Here is a 24,673-nt window from a genome sequence, read left to right as displayed (position 1 = left end):
ATGTCGGTGTGACGTTAAAGAACATCAACGCTGTTTTTAATGAGATCTTGGTAATGAAACTACCAAAGGTCAAAGGAAAATCTATATTTAATAATATATATATAGAGGTAATATCACTTTTACTGACACAAAAATGATTCAGTCTCCGAGATACTTGTAATGACTCAACTGATACCGAGTGGATTTTGCAAAATCTGTGTGAAATGAGTACATTTAGGTTTCGCCAGTTCAGTGTTTTAGTTGTTTTGCTGATGTTATTTTCGTTAATGAAAAAAAAAAACATTACCTATATGGTTAAGATTAAGAAACTATGGTTTGGGTTCGTTCATCCTTTTCACGAATCCACTCTTACTCGTGTGGTTTTTTTTTCATACACATAATGAATAAGGCCGTCTTTATACTGATCAGTACTATGCAATTTTAATGTAACCTGGAAACTATATGGTTGTGGTAAATGTAAGTGTTCTTTAAAGACCCACCGCAGAACAACTGTTACTTTTGCTTCCATGCGATTGAGAAATACATGTGTCCGTAGTTACAGGTATGTTCTTAAAGTCTAGTTACATATAGACAGTGTTATATATTAGGCCAAACATACGCACTTAAAGTTTAGTTACAGGGGCCTCCGCGGCCGAGTGGTTAAAGTCGCTGACTTCAAATCACTTGCCCCTCATCGATGTAGGTTCGAGCCTCACTCGGGGTGTTGAACTCTTCATTGAGGAAGCCATCAAACTGGCTAACGGAAGTTTGGTGGTTCTACCCAAGTGCCCGCTCGTGATGAAATAATGTACGGAGGGGCACCTTGGATCTTCCTCCACCATTAAAGCTGGAAAAGTCGACATATGACCTATCATGTGTCGGTGCGACGTTAAATCAAACAAAAAAAGAACAAAAGTTACACAGTGATATATACATCGACAGTGATATAATATTATATAAGACCAGGCATATATACCTAAACATAAGTTATTCATCGCCGATGTAAGTAAATATGCTTAGCCTAATATATATATATCACTGTCGGACAGTGATATATATATATTAGGCTAAGCATATTTACTTAAAGTCTAGATACACATCTTCAGTAAAATATTTTGGCCAAGCCTGTTACTTTAAGTATAGATACACATCGACAGTGATATACATTAGGCCAAGAATATGTACTTAAAGGCTAGGTACACATCGACAGTGATATATATTAGGCCGAGAATATGTACTTAATTAAAGGCTAGGTAGACATTGATATATATGATTAGGCCAAGCATATATTTACTTAAAGTCTAGATTCACATCGACAGTGATATATATTAGGTAAAGCATATTTACTTAAAGTCTAGATACACATTGACAGTGAAACACATTAGGCCAAGCATATTTACTTAAAGTCTAGATTCACATCGACAGTGATATATATTAGGCCAAGCATATTTACTTAAAGTCTAGATACACAACGACAGTGAAATACATTAGGCCAAGCATATTTACTTAAAGTCTAGATTCACATCGACAGTGATATATATTAGGCCAAGTATATTTACTTAAAGTCTAGATACACAACGACAGTGAAATACATTAGGCCAAGCATATTTACTTAAAGTCTAGATTCACATCGACAGTGATATATATTAGGTCAAGCATATTTACTTAAAGTCTAGATACACATTGACAGTGAAATACATTAGGCCAAGCATATTTACTTAAAGTCTAGATTCAAATCGACAGTGATATATATTAGGTCAAGCATATTTACTTAAAGTCTAGATACACATTGACAGTGATATACATTAGGCCAAGCATATTTACTTAAAGTCTAGATACACAACGACAGTGATATATATGAGGCCAAGCATATTTACTTAAAGTCTAGATACACATTGACAGTGATATACATTAGGCCAAGCATATTTACTTAAAGTCTAGATACACAACGACAGTGATATAGATTAGGTCAAGCATATTTACTTAAAGTCTAGATACACATCGACAGTGATATATATTAGGCCAAGCATATTTACTTAAAGTCTAGCTACACAACGACAGTGATATACATTAGGCCAAGCATATTTACTTAAAGTCTAGATACACAACGACAGTGATATATATTAGGCCAAGCATATTTACTTAAAGTCTAGATACACAACGACAGTGATATACATTAGGCCAAGCATATTTACTTAAAGTCTAGATACACAACGACAGTGATATATATTAGGCCAAGCATATGCACTTAAAGTCTAGATACACAAAGACAGTGATATATATTAGGCCAAGCATATACACACAACGACAGTGATATACATTAGGCCAAGCATATGCACTTAAAGTCTAGATACACAACGACAGTGATATACATTAGGTCAAGCATATTTACTTAAAGTCTAGATTCACATCGACGGTGATATATATTAGGTCAAGCATATTTACTTAAAGTCTAGATACACAACGACGGTGATATATATTAGGTCAAGCATATTTACTTAAAGTCTAGATACACAACGACGGTGATATACATTAGGTCAAGCATATTTACTTAAAGTCTAGATACACAACGACAGTGATATACATTAGGCCAAGCATATTTACTTAAAGTCTAGATACACAACGACAGTGATATACATTAGGCCAAGCATATGCACTTAAAGTCTAGATACACAACGACAGTGATATACATTAGGCCAAGCATATGCACTTAAAGTCTAGATACACAACGACAGTGATATACATTAGGCCAAGCATATGCACTTAAAGTCTAGATACACAACGACAGTGATATACATTAGGCCAAGCATATGCACTTAAAGTCTAGATACACAACGACAGTGATATATATTAGGCCAAGCATATTTACTTAAAGTCTAGATACACAACGACAGTGATATACATTAGGCCAAGCATATTTACTTAAAGTCTAGATACACAACGACAGTGATATACATTAGGCCAAGCATATTTACTTAAAGTCTAGATACACAACGACAGTGATATACATTAGGCCAAGCATATTTACTTAAAGTCTAGATACACAACGACAGTGATATACATTAGGCCAAGCATATTTACTTAAAGTCTAGATACACAACGACAGTGATATACATTAGGCCAAGCATATTTACTTAAAGTCTAGATACACAACGACAGTGATATACATTAGGCCAAGCATATGTACTTAAAGTCTAGATACACAACGACAGTAATATATTAGGCCAAGCATATGCACTTAAAGTCTAGATACACAACGACAGTGATATACATTAGGCCAAGCATATGCACTTAAAGTCTAGATACACAACGACAGTGATATATATTAGGCCAAGCATATGCACTTAAAGTCTAGATACACAACGACAGTGATATACATTAGGCCAAGCATATTTACTTAAAGTCTAGATACACAACGACAGTGATATATATTAGGCCAGGCATATTTACTTAAAGTCTAGATACACAACGACAGTGATATACATTAGGTCAAGCATATTTACTTAAAGTCTAGATACAGAACGACAGTGATATACATTAGGTCAAGCATATTTACTTAAAGTCTAGATAGACATTGACGGTGATATACATTAGGCCAAGCATATTTACTTAAAGTCTAGATACACATCGACGGTGATATACATTAGGCCAAGCATATTTACTTAAAGTCTAGATACACAACGACGGTGATATACATTAGGCCAAGCATATTTACTTAAAGTCTAGATACACAACGACAGTGATATACATTAGGTCAAGCATATTTACTTAAAGTCTAGATACACAACGACAGTGATATACATTAGGCCAAGCATATGCACTTAAATTCTAGATACACAACGACAGTGATATACATTAGGCCAAGCATATGCACTTAAAGTCTAGATACACAACGACAGTGATATACATTAGGCCAAGCATATTTACTTAAAGTCTAGATACACAACGACAGTGATATACATTAGGCCAAGCATATTTACTTAAAGTCTAGATACACAACGACGGTGATATACATTAGGCCAAGCATATTTACTTAAAGTCTAGATACACAACGACGGTGATATACATTAGGCCAAGCATATTTACTTAAAGTCTAGATACACAACGACGGTGATATACATTAGGCCAAGCATATTTACTTAAAGTCTAGATACACAACGACGGTGATATACATTAGGCCAAGCATATTTACTTAAAGTCTAGATACACAACGACGGTGATATACATTAGGCCAAGCATATTTACTTAAAGTCTAGATACACAACGACGGTGATATACATTAGGCCAAGCGTATTTACTTAAAGTCTAGATACACAACGACGGTGATATACATTAGGCCAAGCGTATTTACTTAAAGTCTAGATACACAACGACGGTGATATACATTAGTCCAAGCGTATTTACTTAAAGTCTAGATACACAACGACGGTGATATACATTAGGCCAAGCGTATTTACTTAAAGTCTAGATACACAACGACGGTGATATACATTAGGCCAAGCGTATTTACTTAAAGTCTAGATACACAACGACGGTGATATACATTAGGCCAAGCGTATTTACTTAAAGTCTAGATACACAACGACGGTGATATACATTAGGCCAAGCATATTTACTTAAAGTCTAGATACACAACGACAGTGATATACATTAGGCCAAGCATATTTACTTAAAGTCTAGATACACAACGACGGTGATATACATTAGGCCAAGCATATTTACTTAAAGTCTAGATACACAACGACAGTGATATACATTAGGCCAAGCATATTTACTTAAAGTCTAGATACACAACGACGGTGATATACATTAGGCCAAGCATATTTACTTAAAGTCTAGATACACAACGACAGTGATATACATTAGGCCAAGCATATTTACTTAAAGTCTAGATACACAACGACAGTGATATATATTAGGCCAAGCATATGCAAAATTTCGGAAAAGGTTTTGACTGAACAAAATTGCATTTCAAGTTGAAGCCCATAAATTCAGGAAGGGATTAGATCTTATATTGCTGAATCATACCAGTATTATAAAAATGCTTATAGTTTTAAAGGAACTTAATATCTAAAACTAGTAAGTATTCATTACTTTTCTTTCAGATAATGACGAAAGCAGATATTTTAAAGACATCAAGATTACTACGCTCACTTCCTGTGATAAGGAGCATTGGACAATATACAGAGTATGGTGCTGTCGTACTACTTTTGTTTATGGTATTAATCCCACAAGTAGGACACTGGTTAGCTTACAAGTGTGTTTTATGCCATTGCATACTGGGAGCAACTGCACTTGGAAAAAAAGCCATAGGTAAGTAATTCATTTAAGAAATAATTCATAGCAAAACAGTGCTTTATCACTATTTATACACGATGGGCGGTTATACGTCGGGCGTAATAAATCCACGAGGGCGCAGCCCGAGTGAAATTATTTCGGACGACGTATAACCTGCCAGAGTGTATAAATAGTGATAAAGCACTGTTTTGCTACAAATTATTTCGATTCTAATAAATTGTGTTATTTATTGTAAAATTTATATCAAATATGATGGAACTGTTTCTTCGCCCAAGCATGGCGCCAATAGTAGACACATGTTTGTTAAAACACGCCAGGACCGGAAACGGTAATACGTCTTGCGGCAGAATTCAGTTTGAGCGAAAATTATTGCGAATTATTCAGCACAGCGAATAACTAAATCAGTATGTGTATAATTAATCAAAACATTTGTGCAATGCGACATTTCGTTTAAACATGTTATTAAGCAAAATATTTCATGAAATTTGAAAGCGCTATTTCTTGATGCGTACATGGCGCTAAATATCACGTTGACGTAACGTCAACATAACATCGTTGTGATGATTAAAGCATTGTTAGCCGTATTAGAATATATGTTATAATTCGCCCGGCATATAACATCTTTGTCGTGTTAACATATGATACAAGGTTCAGCTATATATTGTTCCTGAAAATAATATCTGATTTTATTCAAATTTCCTAAAAGCTTTAAAATACTTTATGTCATATCCTTAAAGTCATTTACTTTTTGGTAGTTTTCTTTCACCAAAAAATGAGAATTAAACATTTAGAGTTTGAGGTAAAGGATCCCGTTTTATTTTATGCTAACTAATGAAATACTGTATTCTATCAGTTAAATATTTCCATATCTCATCACCCACACTGTGAAAATATGAAATCTATATTTTCACACTGTGAGAGATATAGCTCCGCCCCCTCATTACATTGTGTATGAATTTTAAATTATTTGCTTAAGGAGGTAGGTTACCTTGTTACCAGGGTAAATTCAAATTAGTTGAACCGCAGCAATTTTCTGTATTTCGTGTAATTTAATGTTTTAACTGCTACAATCTCAAATCCGTTTATCTCTGTCCCTTCAAGTACAGTTTTTATCCAGGTTTGAAGTACATGACCATCTTAAGGTATTTTATATTGAAAGAAGAAGGAAAATACGGATATTTAACACTTTTCAGTGTATTTTGGTTTCATTGTTATCCGTTGAAGTCTGAATAATTAATAGTTTTACTAGTATGCGCATTAGTTTTCTAACAAAAGCTTAAAATGTATATGTCTCGGGGCTCGTGTTTCCATGGTAACGCATTTTCTCTCATTTTTTCAATAATTATGTATGAAAACGGGTTTTTCGACGGCTTCAGTGCCATTCTGTTACTGACCAACATGGATTATTTGGGTAATATGATTAGCAAAATACCAAGAACTTTACATGGTACTACGTTTTTCTTAAAGTTTAGAGTAACCATGGCAACAGAGATGTTTAAAATAGCTGATATGTTGTTTTTTTATCATAATTTCTTATGAAAATTATTATATAAAAGTATCTTTCTTGTTAATGTAGCTTTAAAACATCTTATTTCTAACGTAAGTAATATTTTCGTATGAATTGCATTTATTTAAACAAATTTCACAGCTTAAAATACTTACAGCAGTGCCCGTCGTCTGATATTTTTATCGAAAAATCGTTCTGCATGCTGCTATTATTCTCATGGATATTGTTGAAATGAAAATAAAGAGCGGAAGCTGTGTTTCTTAAATAGACCAGTGTCAACGCTTTTGAATTTTACAATTAGACATAAAGGTCACGGGCTTCGTTTCCATGGTAACATCAATTTAATTCAAGATATCACAATTTTATACTGAAATTTGAACAATTTTAGAGCTTAGTTTTAGTATTTAAGTAACAAATTATCAACGGAAAATGGGAAATAGGTATAACAAATCAAACTGCCCAATTTTTATTTGTAAATGGCCGTAATAAGTTACCTTTCACCCAACTATATTCCCAATCACATCAGTTAACATCATCCATTTTCTTACATTCCGCATAACATTTCAATATAATTACATAAAAGAAGCAAAATATTGATTATTTTTCAGAGTAAAAGACTAATAAAAAATATTTTAGCAAATAATGGCTGTTTAAAAATAGTTCAAATAAAGAAAAAGCACAGAATAACGTACTTTCAAAATAAATGCTATTAATTTTGCGCGGTAACTGACACGTAACGTCATGACGTTAATGACGTCATTTTAAGGCAACAATGTTTTGAAGCGTTTCTGCGGCAATTCATTCATTATTTCTGCATTATTAAACCATTAAACATAAGATCGGAGGCAGGTTCATGATTTATTTCAAGAAGAATGGATATACAAACACATTTAGTTTGTCGTAAACGTCGTCGTAAATCGTCACATTAGCTTCCGGTTGGACATGCGCACATACAAATATCAAGGTAACCTACCTCCTTAAAACAGGATGAAAATTGTCTTCGCACTTTGTTCTTTATAGTATATTTCTCGATTCAAATTATTTCACTTAAAGAGAATTTCATACCGTTATGCAGCAAAAAATAAAACAAAATGGAACTTTATGTTGTGTGCGTCTTTTTAACTGTGGCTCTAGAAAGGGACAAATTCTACATACTCGATTGCGTCTTGGGTGCAGTTCTCTGAATTATGACATCCAAAGAAGATCTTTAATTGAATCCGCTCTTTGCACCTGTGGAAACACTGAGACTGTCGATCACTACCTGCTTCGTTGTCGTAAATATCAAACAATTCGTGAAAGGTTTTTCTTAAATACTCCATGTCCATTGTCAGTAAACAATCTTCTCAATGGCAACGATAGGCTTTCTTTCGAGCAGAATAAATCTCTAATCGTTGATGTTCAGCGTTACATTCTCGCAACAAAAAGGTTTACTACCTAATTCGGCCCTGCTCTGTCGATTCGCACCCCGGTACCGTGAGTATATACTTGATTCAAGCAACACTCCTTTTTATTTTACAAAATTCAGTAGAAACAGATAGCATTACAACCATGTTATATAATTCTTATTTGTCATATAAAATTAGTTATCACTAGCCATGATTCCTGACAATATGGTATTTGATGATTTGTAGTTATTTCATATATGGAGAGGAATTTATATAAGTTTTAAATAACTTGTTTTCCGATCCATTAGTTTCATTTATTTATTGTTGTATACCATGTATGTCAAACTTGCTGAAATAAAGTTTAAACCAACGTCACAGCACGTCTGACGTCATGTCTGTTTACGCGCGTCTGTTTCCCGCGCTGAGATTAAAACAGTTGCAATATGCACATCTCAACGTAATTGAGCGTAAAATAAAAAGAAAATTTGTTTGTTTTTCGTGAATATTGAATATATCTCACCTCGAAGTGAGAAAATTTTCACATTTTCACTCGCGCTACGCGCTCGTGAAAATATTTGAAATTTTCTCACTTCTCAGTGAGATATATTCCATATTCACTCAAAACAAACAAATATCCTCTATATAATAATCGGGAAATATTGTATATCTTTGTATACGAATTCGGCACTCTTCGGTTATTACGGAAAGTCACGTTCAGCTACATGTACGACCGCAGAATGCCGAATTACGTAACGGCAATATACGTTATTAGACGGAAAGTGCCGAGTGTCATTACGTCACCTTTACCTTAACTTTAAAGCAATCTAAAATCTTTTCAGTAAGTATTTTGAATACACCGTGACAGAAATTATAAAATCTCATTCAGTATTGTTACAAAAATGTAGGTGTAAGACAAATTATTGGTTGAAATGAAATATATGTACTTTTATAAAATGACACAACCTTTACATCATTGTTTTCCCTTTTTGTTGATAACGTCACACCGATACATACATGTCATTACTATGTTAACGAACAATTGAATACTTCTGCGTGCGGACTGATTTCATTTTTCTTATCTTTAAACATTTAAGGCGTAATTGCTTTCTAAAATTTATTATTAATGTGAGATTATTTATAATTTGGATATCTCGCTTTTTGAAATGTAATGATCTGAATGTTGGCAATTGTTTTGTTTTTTTTTTCAAGAAAAAGGCACTGTTGAAGGCGCTAAGATTTTTAAACGTAATCGCGACGTCTGCTTTTAACATAGTTATGTTTTATAGAAATGTTTTATCATTTTTCTGGTATTCTGGGATGGTTACATAGTGTGCCAGAAGTATCAGTGAAGCTAACATTGCCAACGTTACAGATAGTTGACCCAGCATAAAGGCGTATTACATCACAGCTTTTACGTTTACGTCACTGACGTCAATAGGATTCGGAAACGTGTCACCAAATAACAACGGCGAAAACATATTCTCAATATTTGCTGTTCTGCTTAGATGTAAGTAGCATTTGATTTATCGTTAATAAATGTACCTAAAAAGGAACATAGCCGGGAATATACAAATCTTGTTACAACTGTTGTCTCAAACCGATAAATGTAGAATAAACGTTGAATATCACCAAATTGAGAAAAAAGTTTTGCATAAAACTAGGAATGTAGACAACTAGGTCAAAGTCATTAGATTTCTTTGAACGGTGTTCTTAAATATTCTAGAGTAGTCTACGGAAGAAAATGGTTCACTGGTACCCAGTCCTACTGAATTTAAAATCCAAAACCTGCCTTCAGCTGTCGTAAATATTAATCACGTGACTATGCTATCTAGATTCTACACCAGGTTTTATTTAGAACGGTCCTTAAAAAACTCGTTCTAATCATTCCGGAACACCTCTCTTTTTCACGCCATTTACTTTAGAGTAGATGCAGAATGTTTGCATAGTACAGGTAATACGCGGCATGTTTAATAAGATGGTTTGAATGATGTTCTGCGGTTTTCATTATCTCAGCTAATGATGTAAGTTAAAGTAAATTACATCCTGGTCATTCTGTAATTGGCGGTCTAGTTTTAAGAGTTTATATATTTTACAGCGCTGCTGAGTGTCTCCGAAGAATCTTGCAAACTGATTGCACGAGTCCTTCTTACACACCTGGGCGTACACTAATGAAATTGACATGAACATGGTACAGTATATACAGAGTTTCTATGAATCAAGAGCGTTCCGTCACAATTTTAACTGAAGGTAGTTGCCCGTATTTACAATCGGCAATTTCCGTGCGTTTCCGTAATTCTCCGTGTGTGATTTCGGAATCCTTCTGTCATGATAGGTAATTCCTTTTCTTAAGGACTGGAGAACGCTCGAATCGCATACTGATAATACATTGGTGAACGGAAAATATTGAATGTCATTTTTTTTTATCGTTCACCAGGGTTCATAAAATATTCTAGTATGTGTAAAGCCCAAATTTTTCACTTAATAAAGAGTCGAGTTTTGGTTTCTTTGGTCATTGATCGGACTCTATAAAGAAATGTTTTAAATGGGAAACACAAGAAACAGTATACAACAAATTTGGTAACATTTTAAGCAGCGTTCAACATAAATGAGTAACACTTTGAGCAGTGTTCGACATAAAAGAGTAACACTTTAAGCAGTGTTCGACATAAAAGAGTAATACTTTAAGCAGCGTTCGACATAAATGAGTAACACTTTAAGCAGTGTTCGACATAAATGAGTAACACTTTGAGCAGTGTTCGACATAAATAAGTAGCACTTTAAGCAGTGTTCGACATAAATGAGTAAGACTAGGGACGGGATTCAGCATACGAATAATATATTCATACGGAAATCTATGTCTAAATTTTATTGCACGAGAAACTTTCAAATTATGATTTACTATTGGATCTCAATGGATTTATTTAGCCCTATATCTATAATAAATATTGAGTCTATATTTACGTTCTTTACAAGAACATCGGTTTAAAGTCGCAAGTTGAGGTCACATGACACAAATTGAGGTCACATGACGAATTTTCCAGCTTTCGTAGATGGATGAAGAGCCCATGTTTCCCTAAAGTAACTGTTACAGGTATAGGCTAGCACCGGGTAGAACCACAGAACTTCCGGTATCAGCCGGATGGGTTCTCATATTAAGAATTGTACACGCTAAACGGAGTTTAAAACCCGCAGGGGTGAGGCACCATGAGGGAAATCACATGATCAAAATAATCTCCAAACCAGAGTAAATTTACGAATAACAAGTGACAATATTGAAACTAGTTTTGCTGTATATCTGATATATAGCCTGTCATATCACAGCTTAGATCTATTCTGTATATCTGATATATAGCCTATCATATCGCAACATAGATCTATGCTGTCAATCTGATATATAGCCTGTCATATCGCAACTTAGATCTATGCTGTATATCTGATATATAGCCTATCATATCGCAACTTAGGTCTATTCTGTATATCTGATATATAGCCTATCATATCGCAGCTTAGATCTATTCTGTATATCTGATATATAGCCTGTCATATCGCAACTTAGATCTATTCTGTATATCTGATATATAGCCTGGCATATCGCAACTTAGATCTATGCTGTATATCTGATATATAGCCTGTCATATCGCAGCTTAGATCTATGCTGTCAATCTGATATATAGCCTGTCATATCGCAGCTTAGATCTATGCTGTATATCTGATATATAGCCTGTCATATCGCAACTTAGATCTATGCTGTATATCTGATATATAGCCTGTCATATCGCAGCTTAGATCTATGCTGTATATCTGATATATAGCCTGTCATATCGCAACTTAGATCTATTCTGTATATCTGATATATAGCCTGTCATATCGCAGCTTAGATCTATTCTGAAACTGTACATATTACAATTACAGTCACATTTTGGTTATCTAGAACACTTCGAGAAACTTAGACCTCTTTTTTGTAATTGTTCGTAATTACCAGAAATCTATCATTATTGAGAACTACTTGATTATTTAAAAACTTCCGCTAGGCATATGTTAGGCAATGTTTTCTGTAGTCCCTTCGTTTAAAGCCTGTCACTAAACAGATGTTTTAATCGGGAGACATTGGATGGGAGATAACTCATTCAGGCATGTTGGTTTGTTGTACCATGCTACATTTGTATGCGTTATTGCAGAGGTTATCAAAATAACATTGTGGTATCGTTCTTACTGCGATGGATTTCGAAGAGCCAGGTCACGCTTTTTATTACCTCTCACAAAAATTCATAATACCCACACACCCATAATAAGAAAGTTATTCGTGTTCTTCAAAGTATCACTTTGGTTTAGGCATTATTTTGATAATATGATTCTCTTTTATCAGAAATTCTAGCTAAATGAAAACTATTTCTAAATCTGAATTCTGCGTGTTCATATCCTTTTGTGTAGTTTCTTCTTGTTATATGTGCCGTGCTTGCGTGACATTGATATGACACGAGACGTACGTTGTAGGTTTTAAAGAGTTTCCCGGAGTGCCTACAAGCGAACATATGACACGGAACATATGTTGTAGGTTTTAAAGAGTTTCCCGGAGTGCCTACAAGCGAACATATGCCTTCAATTGAACAAATGCTCGTGCTCGTTGCCTACCAGAAGACATCTTCAAGTATATCAATATATTTTAGCATAGACTGATACAAATTACAAAAACATTAAAGCAAAAGGTGCGATTGTGTAATTCCAATTTAACTATATGATTATTTTACAAGCATTATTTAGTTCGCAATGTAGCGTTATTTCTTTATGTTAGCGGTCACATCACACCGACAAGTGTATAGGTCATAGGTTGGCGTTCCAGCTCTAAGGATGACCCCAGCTGGCCCCTTCAAACATTATTTCGGGTATGAACATGATGAAGGAACACTATGATAGATCCACAGACATCCAGCAGGTCAATTGGATTGCTTCACCACATCAGAGAATTCTACTTGAGACAAGTGATTTAAAGTCAGTAACCGAAGCCGTTGAGCCACGGATACCTCTAGTATTTATTTAACATGGAAGCAGAGAATGCAAACAAATATAATAATAGCAGACTCGGTTGGATTGAGTCTGTTCATGAGAGGTAATGAAATGTTCAACACCTCTTACGCCCTCTAGCACCGGCTTAGCGGACTCTTTTACACATATGTTGAATGGACTCCATGATCCCAAAGGACCAGAAAATATAACAACACTGAATCCACTAAATACGTATTTAAAGTAGCCTCCTTCAAAACATCTAAAAGCTTAAAAAAACTCGTATAAAATTAACAAAATAAAAAATGACAAATATAAGTTCTCATACTAAATATTGTATGCTAAACAGGAAAAGAACTACAAAGTAAAAGCGGCTTTGTCGTGTTCTATGTATACAGAACAAGTTCTTCTTGAATTGCTTTACATTGCTTTCCTTTGTAATATATGAACGGCTAAGCTTTTATATCTGTAACTTTTATAATATCGAATGCCAATGAAAATAAATGTTTCTGTTTTCAGGATGCCTTCATGCCTTTAATCTATGCAATTTAAAACAATACGTGCGCCCCCTGGTGACATATTGATACATCCGGGTGATATGTTGAAGCTCTGTATCTTATTGCACGCGAATCCATGGAAATTGTGGCAGACATTAATGTAATAGTGATACAAGGTAAGTTTTAAACTTTATCCGGCAAGATTTAAATGTTTAACGGCTTTTTACGTTATATTGCAATAAATGATAAAATATGTAAATGATCTCTTGGAAGCATATATCGCTACCAAAAAAAAAAGATTAAGAACAGACTCGGTTTGATTGAGTCTGTTTATGAGAGATAATGAAATGCGCAACACCTCTCGTAGACTCTATGATCCCAAAGAACCACAGAATACAACAACAAGGTCGTCAAATAAATACGAACCAGTCCATTTATGATTTCCAAACTGTATGCTGTTCAGAACGATACATTTTGAACTTTTTTGTTTTTTCGCGTCAATAAATGTGGACATATTTTTAAAATCTTTGATTTGCCGCTTACCAAGAAACACATACTTCCCACTCCGCACATTTTAGTGTTTATGTCGGGAACCAGTCATTATCATATTCTCATAACAGTGCGCTTCCAAGGCAGGCAACCAATACTTGAACCCCGTGTTGTTATATTGTGTGTCATTTTGAACAATGGAACACATTTAATGTACATGAAACACGGTGCAATAACAGAGTTTCTCCAAAGCCGATGCTAGAGGAATGCGTGATTACTCATATTTCATTACCTCCTATAAACCGAGTCTGATATTATTATTATTATCATAATAATAATAATAATAATAATAATAATAATAAGCGCTTTTCAAGATTCAAAGAATATGTTAAGATTTCCGGTCCGAGTTATTATGTTAAACACAGTAAAATATTTTTTCATTTATACAAGATGTTGAATTGTGATCTGTTTTGACAACAGCTCGACGAAGCGAGCGCTTTTACTGGCGCTGAAGGATGACCAACACTGGACCGCAGATGGAAGAAGATGAGCCGACATCTAAGGCATTCCAAATGTCTCTGCAGCAACCCTACAGACATAGATACAGCGTTCAAAGAAGGATCATTGAAAAGTATAGACTTTATTTACAAAACATTACATAGTTCAAAACAATTTCCTGATTTTAATGATGTGTTTAAGAGCTGATTGTTAACACAACGTATAGAATCTTTTAAAATGGATATCAAAATCTTTCTAAAATTTAAATATCACATTAAAACATCTGAGAACTTAAATAATTCAAAATAATGTCAAAAAATTAGTATGTATGTGTAGTTCACTTTAGTCATGTTTAAATATCTCAAAAATAAGCGCACGCACCTTTAAATTGTATTTACAATGTGCTCTTAGACATTCTGTGACCTGTCAGACAGCGGTTTAGTCCGCAGTACCTGAGATTTTGTGCACACTATACAAGGTTATGTGCGCTCTGTATAAGGTCTGGTAGGCAGTACTTGAGGTTTGGTGGGCAGTTCTTGAGGTTTGGGGCGCAGTACTTGAGGTCTGGCGAGCAGTGCTTGAGCTCTGGTGGGCAGTACTTGAGGTCTGATGCGCACTTTCCGATGTTTGTTGCACACTGTATAAGGTCTGGTGGGCAGTCCTAAAGGTCTGGTGGGCAGTACTTGAGGTCTGATGCGCACTTTCTGATGTTTGTTGCACACTGGTGGACAGTCCTTAAGGTCTGCTGGGCAGTGCTTGAGGTTTGCACTTTCCGATGTTTGTAGCGCACTGTATAAGGACTGGTGGGCAGTACTTGAGGTTTGGTGGCAGTACTTGAAGTCTGGTGGGCAGTACTTGAAGTCTGGTGCGCACTTTCCGAGGTTTGTTGCGCACTTTGTAATGTCTGGTGCAATTAACCGGTTTAAACTCTCGAGAAGTTTCTTTCTCTCTCTGACTGTTCCATTGCGGTGTGACATTGTACTACTTTCTTTATTTTATTTGTCTATATTGTTTAAATGTTAGTTATACCCTAAAATAGGATTATATTCCTGGAGACGGCGCTTTTGTTACATTATTTCTTTCAGATGGATTATTTTCTCTGAAGTTCTTAATGCAGTTTATGAAATGTTGTATGATATTAAGGCATCCGATGTTTAATACATCTGAATTAATTTCAGGTTCCGATGTAAAATGGCGAAACCACAAAAAAAAAGAAAAAAAATCCATGCCTTGCACCTTGGCGCAATCGCCTTACGTCAGTCGATATACATGTAAGTAAGTGATGTCGTCTGCTTATAGAACACAACTTCAGTTGATACAAGTAAGTGATGTTGTCTGCTTATAAAACACAACGTCAGTCGATACAAGTAAGTGATGTCGTCTGCTTAAAGAACACAACGTCAGTCGATACTGTCACAAATTGACATACGGGCCTTATTTTATCTGTAGTGTAAATGCAGGTATTGCATCATCTTTTTGTAAATTTTTGAGTTATTGAGGTAAATGTCAGATTTCACGCATGAAATACCTCTCATGCTTTTCTGTATTTCATAACTTAAATTTCCATGTAAATTTCATTAAATTCTGTTCAGTAATAAGAAAGTTGATATTTTATAAACTTCAGTAATTTATGTTTTTATCCCCAAAACCACTATAATGGGCCTCAAATTGTCAATTTAAATTCGCGCCAAAGTAGTTAGATTCCCCGGCTATATCGTGAATCCCGTGAAAATGACAATAGTCGGAGTCCACGGCTTAGCCGTGAATCCCATGAAATTTAGTATTTGGCGGGACATTACCCTTTAAATAGACTGGACTAGATATGCCTTGCGCACACCACCTTACGACTTTATAGACGGATCTATGTCTGAATTATTTTCTTGCTAGAAATTTATGCTCGATCGAGGTAAGAAATTTATTTGTTAGATTTTTGTATGATTTTTGCATTACGATTTTTATTTGGTAAATTTTTGTTCATTCTACAGAATTCTGTAACATTTACTTTTCGGCATATGATTTTAGCTAGTTTCGGTATGTCAGGATGATTTATTAAATTTTTCAGACTTTTGTAAATTATTTCGAAAGAGGAATCTAAAATGTTTCATTTATATAAGATGTTAAATTTGTACTGAAATTTGTAACATGATATTTATAAAGTACTTTGTTTCAAAAACTTATGTCAAACATTTTTGTTAATTATGGAACGCCATTACTGCATTGTATTGTTATGTATAAATCTATATGGCAAGTCTAGTACCATGTATGTAATATATTATTGTAATTTGTAATTGTGTGCCAGTCTATAGCACATCTAATTAATGTCCGTTGTAGTGTATGGCATTTGATATTATATGGATGCCAACTATGATATAACGTTTGATTTATATTGAATTTTGTTAATTTGTAGTTGTAAATAATAGCTGCAGTTTATCATGTCCGTATCTATAATGTTTCATCATATACTTTTCATATCTTTTTCATACTTTAACTTTAGTCTTTTAAGTAAGTAATCTTTGTAATAATGGAAGTAATAAGTGACGTATTTTAATCATGTGACGTTTGAACTTAGTAGCACATATGTTTTGTATAAGTAGCACGTATTATTTATGGGAGCCTACGGAGGTATGGTGTACCCAAAGGAGCAGTTTTATGCCCTGACTTTTTGTTTTGCTATGGTGCTTACCATATGTTATATATTTTAGCTTCTTCCGCCAGACGATTTTTCCTGGTGATGTCATAACCCGGAAGTACAATGCCCGAGGTTCACTTGTCTTCACTCGCCTGGATGTGATATTCCCAGCGCAGAGCTTACGTCCCATGGTTGTGCCGTAAACCGCAAAGACGATGATTTTTGTTATCCTCTGAAGTCAGCTCAGGGATGCAATCACCTACCACCATAGGGAGCCAACACGGAATCAACGTATTCACGGTTTAAAGGGACCGAATTTAGAAGCTATGTTTTGTTTGTGCTACTTAAAGTTCACAATTACATTAAAGACCTGTGTCACGTCAGATTAGAATGGACTATAAGAACTTTTGTATCTAGAGATACTGAACTTTCTTTTTTTTCTTTCTTATAATCAGTTTTTTTTTTCTTTTCATATCTATTCATTGTTAATAATCATCTTACGTAAATAAATTTGTAAATATTGTAAAGGGTGTTGATTTGTTTTGATGGTTACTGTCGCCGGTTCGGCCTTTCCTGTCACAGATACAAGTAAGTGATGTCGTCTGCTTGAGCACAACGTCAGTCGATACAAGTAAGTGATGTCGTCTGCTTATAGAACACAACGTCAGTCGGTATAAGTAAGTGATGTCGTATCAAAACAAAGAACAAAATTAAGAGGTAGTCTTCTAACATAATAACAAAAAAAAGAAAGTAGAAAATTAGAAAAATATTTTGCAATTAAAAACAAATTATCTAGCCATACTACTTGTTGACTAGCAGTTCGCGTTTTGAAAGCTAATGTTTGAATTTCTCTATCAAATTTCAGCCAGTACGTCAATGGCACAGTCTGTTTCCGGCGAAACTAACAGGTCACCCAGGGAAACATCAGAAAGTCGAGCGCCCTCTAGTAATCGTCCGCATTCCTGGGAAGATGGTGATACAGCGCCACCTGTAAGAGTGAGACAGACGTCGCAGTTGAACCTCGTGGAAATCGTCTGCAGGCTTAACTTTCTAGCAAAGTACACAAATGCTAATGCAAACATGCATTTTTAAGATCTATAAGTTCTCTTTGCTCAGGCTTTGTTTGGAGAGAAATCAACCATGCTTAGAGAACCGGTTCGCCCTCTTGCAACGTAACCCATAAGGCGAGGTCCTCGACTTATCAAATCTATAAGTGATCTTGCTAGACTTCTCGATAATTTGCGACTTCAAACAAAATTCTGCAAGATTTTTCTGACTGACTGCAGAAAACATCTTTATTTTTATGAAATGTACAACGTGCAGTTTTTAATCTTCATATGATCAAAGCTCGATATTCAACTCTCTAAATCTTCTCACATTTCAATGCTATCATTAGTATGAATGTGCAAAAAGAGTTTGTATTGACTGTCGGCAATATTTTATCTATCCAGCATTTATTGCTCCGAACTAAAAAGTAGAACATGTCACAAGACTTCTCATGTTCAAACTCGTGTCTTCTGTCATTTTACCATGTTGTGACTTATTCTGGCGTATTGTTTTCTTGTAGTTGTATTTGTAGATTATTATGAAATGACCTCGAAAAGATCAAAGTTTTTGTTTGTCGGTTCTGATATGTATATAGTCTGATATTTACCAGGGAACTCTGAATGAAAGAAGGAAGAGACGAGAAGAAAAGGATTTAGAAGAGGCCGTATATGCTATAAAGAGGACGGAAAACTGATACAGAGCCCCTGAGGGTTCCGGTCAATTGTGCAATATTAAATTTCAAGATCTCTCTTACCGTGCATTTCCATCTGCCGCGAATAAGTTAGGCGGATTTGTTTGAGCAGAAGTTTCAAAACGTTCTTAAGAAATATAGCATTAATTTCCAGATCCAAATGTTTGTTGTTGTTGTCGAACGATCTGTAGACCAGTGCCTTTAATGTCTGAGTATTCTTTAAATTATTCATTTGAAAAGTGCGTTATGCACAAAGTTATATTGGATATTGTCAAATGTTTAATCACCCTTTAAATTTCGGTGTGTATTACAATATTGCCTGGCGATAAGCAATATCTGGTCAGTGTTGTTTCAAGCTGGGTCATAAAAAATATGTTACCCCACTTACTGAAAGTGAAATTTTTATGGTTTCATGGGTTTTGCGTTGTCATATATATTTCACTTACATCTGTCTTTATATCGTCTTTTTCTTTCTCTTGAGGGTTTAGTTTTTTATGATTTTTAATTAATCTCATGTCAGTAGGAAGAATCGCTACAAACTATTACCCAGTTTAAAAATTAACAATAATATTAAGTTATTGTAATGGACTGTCCATCTATGACGTTAGATTATAAAATTAAATGTTAACAGAGTTGTTCCGTAAATATTTCCTGAGAGAATAACGAACAGTAAAGATCCTGGCCAATATTTGACAAAAAACTTAAGGAATTCCCATAAACTTGGGATAGGGGAAACGCAATGAGAATTAGAGCAGACTCTAAAACGGTCTTTTTCTTTTCTGGAATCGATAGCGATTGCAGATTGAAATTATGTACGTTTGTTCAATATTATTGAAAATTATTATTTAAAAAAATGATAAAATTATCGGGCAGTTTGTTAAACATAGGTCTTTAAGCAAAATTTTGCTTCGGTTTCAGTCAGTTTTATGCATTTTGCGTTAAACTTCATAAATCGTTTGCCTCCGATAATCTGGACAAATTTTATATCATTTTAGGTAATTTAAACACAAACTTTAATATAAAGAACTTCTGCCGTATTTTTGTAGTATAAATTATACAAATGCTACTTAGAAAACCTGATCAGTACCTCATTTTGCGCTCTGTTGAAATTAATGAATGTTGTAGTCATATTTGAAGATTTACAACTGTAAAATGGAGAGTAACAGAGATCTGAAAAAATACCAGTTTATCGGAAATATCGTCAACATTAACAGTTACTTCTGAACGTTTTATAACAGTCCGTTGAAAATCGATGAAAAAGAAAAAGAAATTCGCCGTATTTTGTTGTCAGCCGTATTTTTATTGTATATAGAAACACTACTTAAAAAACCTGTAAAGTACGTCATCTTGCGCTCTACTGGAAAAAAGAAGTTTGTGGTCATGTATTACAGAGAGCTGTAAATAAATACCAGTCTATGTGAAAATTTTATAATAGTCTGTTGAAAATCGTTAGGTGGAGCATGATTGAAATAACTTTTTTTTTTTGGACATAGGAAAGTAAATTCATGTGTTAGATGTATAGGCCTAATATGTAACGCTTGAATATTTGAGATGACATAGCTCTATTCATATTCTTAAGGTATTAGGCCCATAATAGAGTATCTCCTCTTTGAAGAGTATTCATTTTCTACCATAAACTACTTTGACTGCGATTTTCAGGGGTGCGTATCATTTTTTCTAGGGCGCCTCAAGTAATCAGATTTAATGAGACAGAATAACTCCAATTCAACCGTGGTGTTCATTGCTGGCAGCCTGCATCAGTTGTTAAAGCCAGGCACCGGTATGTTATCATTAGCAAACTTTGCATTCCATTTCAAATGTTAACATTTTTAGAGCTGAGACGTGTCCCAGACACCATCCAGGCATGACCTATGTAGTTGTTAAACTTGCAAACTGTTCAAAACTCCTCCGGTAGTTTAGCCATGTCTGTGAAAAGCTAATATCAACAATTAGATGTGCCTTACATAAAATGGCTACACTGTCATTGATTTTCTGAATTCTCAAAAGAGGTAACCCAATGTAATTCAAGGCCGTAGGAAGTAGGGACGGTGGAGGGCGAGCAATAATTTGACCGATTATTTTAATTATCTTAGCAAGTTTTTGACAGCGAATTTATTTTAGCTGATTTTCATAATGTGTACCCTACCCCACAAAAGCTGAAAATACTTCCTACGGTCCTGCAATTTCCCCATCATAACCAAGGAAAGGGTCGGAGAACATTTTCTTAATGTATTGCAAAATAACTTGCTTCATCGTATTTTACCTGCTTAAGCACAAAATGCCATGTTACAAGACAATCATTCCAAAGGGAGATAATTCCCTGTGATTCAATACATTTCAGTTAAAGGTATTGCTTCCCCGTAACTGAATATAGTCCTGGGCATACGATCTCCAGTCCGCCTTTGCGTTGGAGAATAAATTTTTGGTCGACTAGTTTATATTGCTACAACGATACAATGACATCCACCGAGTTAATAACGTCATGCTAATCAGGAATTGTTTTACAAGATTCTATTATTCTTCCGAAACAGCAGCCCCTCATTCATGTGGTCTCCTGTCTCATGTTTTATGTTTCTGTCTAAACATGAATAAAATTAGAAATTCGTTAGAAAACTAATCGATGGCAGCGAAAATGCATTCACCCAGCAATATTTATCCACCGTTTTTGCGACGAATCCTGCACCGCCGCAGCATTGGAACCACTGCGAATGCTATGGCCAGTGTTCAAACTGACGTGTGTCGTAGTCTGGGTTCTTACGCCCTGGGTTGGAGGGTACTTGTGGGTCATCTGCCTGTAAAGGCACGTAAAGCGGCACTAAGAATTTGTCGTAAGACAAGAGAAGAAAAATGGCGTCAACTACCATGTATTTCTATTTACTGAAGTGCATAATTCCATATTTCCAAGCGAATGCAATAAAATATGATATGAAATGAAAGACAAATGAATAATACAATGAATGAAATCAACAATTACCTGTAAAGGCACGCAAAGCGGCACTAAGAATTTGTCGTAAGACAAGAGAAGAATCAAAGTACTGAGAGGACTGATGGAGGCAATGCTTTGCAGTTTCAAGACTTGATGTAACCCATTCATGTCAGGGAAATACATGCAGGCATTATGTAATACACTTGTGTGTGGCAAGAAATGGAGTGGTCACAACTTTAACAGTGCACAACAATAAAATTTATTAACTTTGTATTCAATACACTTCTATATTTTGTTCAAAAGGTAAAGATAAAAAATCTAGTCTTGTTCAAAAGCAGTTATTCATCGACAAACAAAAACCTTTCATTGCCAGGTTTGATAAAATGAAAAAGATAAAGCTATACAATGTATTTCAATTTCTTCAATACTTCTGTTTGCACTCTATGTCCTGACATCATGTGTTCTTGACAGTCTAACAGAAACAGGCAAACTTTGTAACGTAATACTTTATGAAAGTTTGGAAAGAAAGTCAAAATATTCCAATATGTGAAAGTTTAAAGGAACAGGATTTCCTTGAACTGACATTGAAAAAATCTAGGCTATGTTTTCTAATGTGTACAATACTTATCAATTAAAAAAGTCTGGAATGTTTTTTGTTACAAATAAGCATCATTTTAATAAGGAGTCGTCATTAGTTAACACACAAACACCTGTAAAAAATATTTTTATAGATCTACCTTTTTTCCATTCCAACTGTTGCTAAAATTCATAACTGTTTTCTTAAAAACATACATGATATATGATGATATTATTATTCATATTGTTTGTTATGATTGTTGATCAAAATAACATTGTCTGTTTCAATTTTAGGTTATTTAATATACACCTGTATTTCAAACTATCAATATCATAATTATTATATAAGAAATACATAAAACACTATGAAAACCGTGATTCGTCATATCAATGAACCTACCGAACTTGCGTATACAGTTAGGTTCGAGTAAATTAGGATACGAAACGCCCGTGGAAAAAGAACAAGATTTCTGGTGGTTCTGCCTTCGAATGTCACCATCAGAAACCATTTGTACCCTCAGATAGATGAAATACATTAAACTGGTAACATAAATGTGTATCTGCAGGGATAATTACCAAGAAAATGAGGCCAAAATATAACAGACACCCGCGGCAAGTTATCATTGCGGAATGGTGGATTACCTTCCATAGCAAAAATTACTCGGTCTGAAAAATGATAAAATACGTATATGTACACGCAATTATAACTGTATTTGGCGCATTTTTTACGTTAAGCGATAATTTTCCTGCAGATAAATACCAGTTTGATCAGCGAATATGGCGTTTTTTTTAATATAAAAATCTGGGAATGAATTTTTTCTTCGGTTCTTTTTCAAGGATTTCCCGAACATATGTTAAACACGTCATATACATAATGTTCTGATCTTTAGACTAAATAATCGGGTACATGTTCAGTTTGGGAAGTGCTGTACTTTTCCAGAATAAGCGCGTTTCTATTGGCCCTATAGTGAGGTCGGATTTCAGGAAAAAGTAAAAAAAAAAAAACATCTCCCCTGATTTGCAGTGGCGTGGTGGTTGCTATTGAAATTACTGCATGCCCACAAGATTCTGATGCCATAACTTTTGACAACATCTCCATGGATTCAAACCTTCCCTAGATGACATGTATATTCAGGATGCTCTCTCCAATTCACAGTACATATCCATATCAACGCACTTTGCGAAATCTGCTACATCGGTGGTTTCTTTGCGTCGGCACCGGCTATTTTTTGCTATAAACAGTGCCCAGGTTGGAATGGGAGGCGAAAAATCGAGCTGCCATCCATGAGCATAGGTATGCTGCTCAAAAAGTAGAGCACGGAACATAAGATTGTCTTTTCTATGTTTTATAGTGTTTACTTTTTAATTATCAGCGATTTTGCTCGCAACTCGATGAAATTTATTGATGGTGTACTGACATGGATCACTAGCCCGACATTTTCCACAGTCTTTAACCAGTTTTTGCTTTGATATCATACATATCAAGCGCACTATTTGTATTTATTTATCAATATTCTTCCAAATAATAAAGATGAATAGGCCGAAATGTAAATAGAATTTTTCAAAACCACTTACTTTCGGTTTTGTCGTGGCACCGACGGTCTCTCTGCATACCAGTTTATTTGGGGTTTTTTTTATGCACAGGCAGGCTCTCTGCATTACGCACAGAGAGGCTCTAGGCTAATGACTTTTTGGAAACATTATAGCTTGATTAATTTGGTGTGTATATCTGACTTTTTATAACTGCTAACCTGTTTATAGCAAAGAATCGCCGGTGCCGACGCAAGAAACCGCCGATAAAGCATATTTCGCAAAGAGTGCGCCGATATGAATATGCACCGTGCAATTGTGTATTAAATTTTAGTAACTATTTGAAATTCAATTCATTTTTATGCAACTTCTGTGGACAAGACATTTGGATTAAAGATTTACAGCTGATTTCGAGAACAAAATATATAATTATACATAATATACAATCACGAATAAGGACGGTCCGAACAAGTACATAAATATGCCTTTAAACTTTAAAATGTTCTTAATAGTTGGTGTAAAACAGAAGTAATCTGTTCATAGTTGATTTTACGAATTCGAACAATGAGAGAAAAAATCTACTGACGATTATTAGATTAGATAATAATTACAAAAAAATC

General features: G+C 34.8%; 2 protein-coding genes across 2 annotated transcripts in view; one reads left to right on the top strand and one right to left on the bottom strand.

Annotated features, from left to right (window-relative positions):
- Positions 1–24,673, bottom strand: part of LOC123540407 (uncharacterized) — a 201,922-nt gene that overhangs the window by 105,436 nt on the left and 71,813 nt on the right. The window lies entirely within an intron of this gene.
- On the top strand, positions 9,508–18,375 carry LOC128549821 (uncharacterized). Its single transcript, XM_053527487.1, has 5 exons — positions 9,508–9,676; positions 13,690–13,843; positions 14,637–14,787; positions 15,833–15,925; positions 18,149–18,375. The coding sequence occupies exons 3-5, from the start codon at positions 14,703–14,705 to the stop codon at positions 18,373–18,375; spliced, it is 405 nt and encodes a 134-aa protein (XP_053383462.1). The 5' UTR covers positions 9,508–9,676; positions 13,690–13,843; positions 14,637–14,702.

Source organism: Mercenaria mercenaria, chromosome 16, assembly GCF_021730395.1.
Source record: "Mercenaria mercenaria strain notata chromosome 16, MADL_Memer_1, whole genome shotgun sequence".
In the NCBI taxonomy this organism is placed as follows: Eukaryota; Metazoa; Mollusca; class Bivalvia; order Venerida; family Veneridae; genus Mercenaria; species Mercenaria mercenaria.
This window is presented reverse-complemented; position numbering and strand designations above follow the sequence as displayed.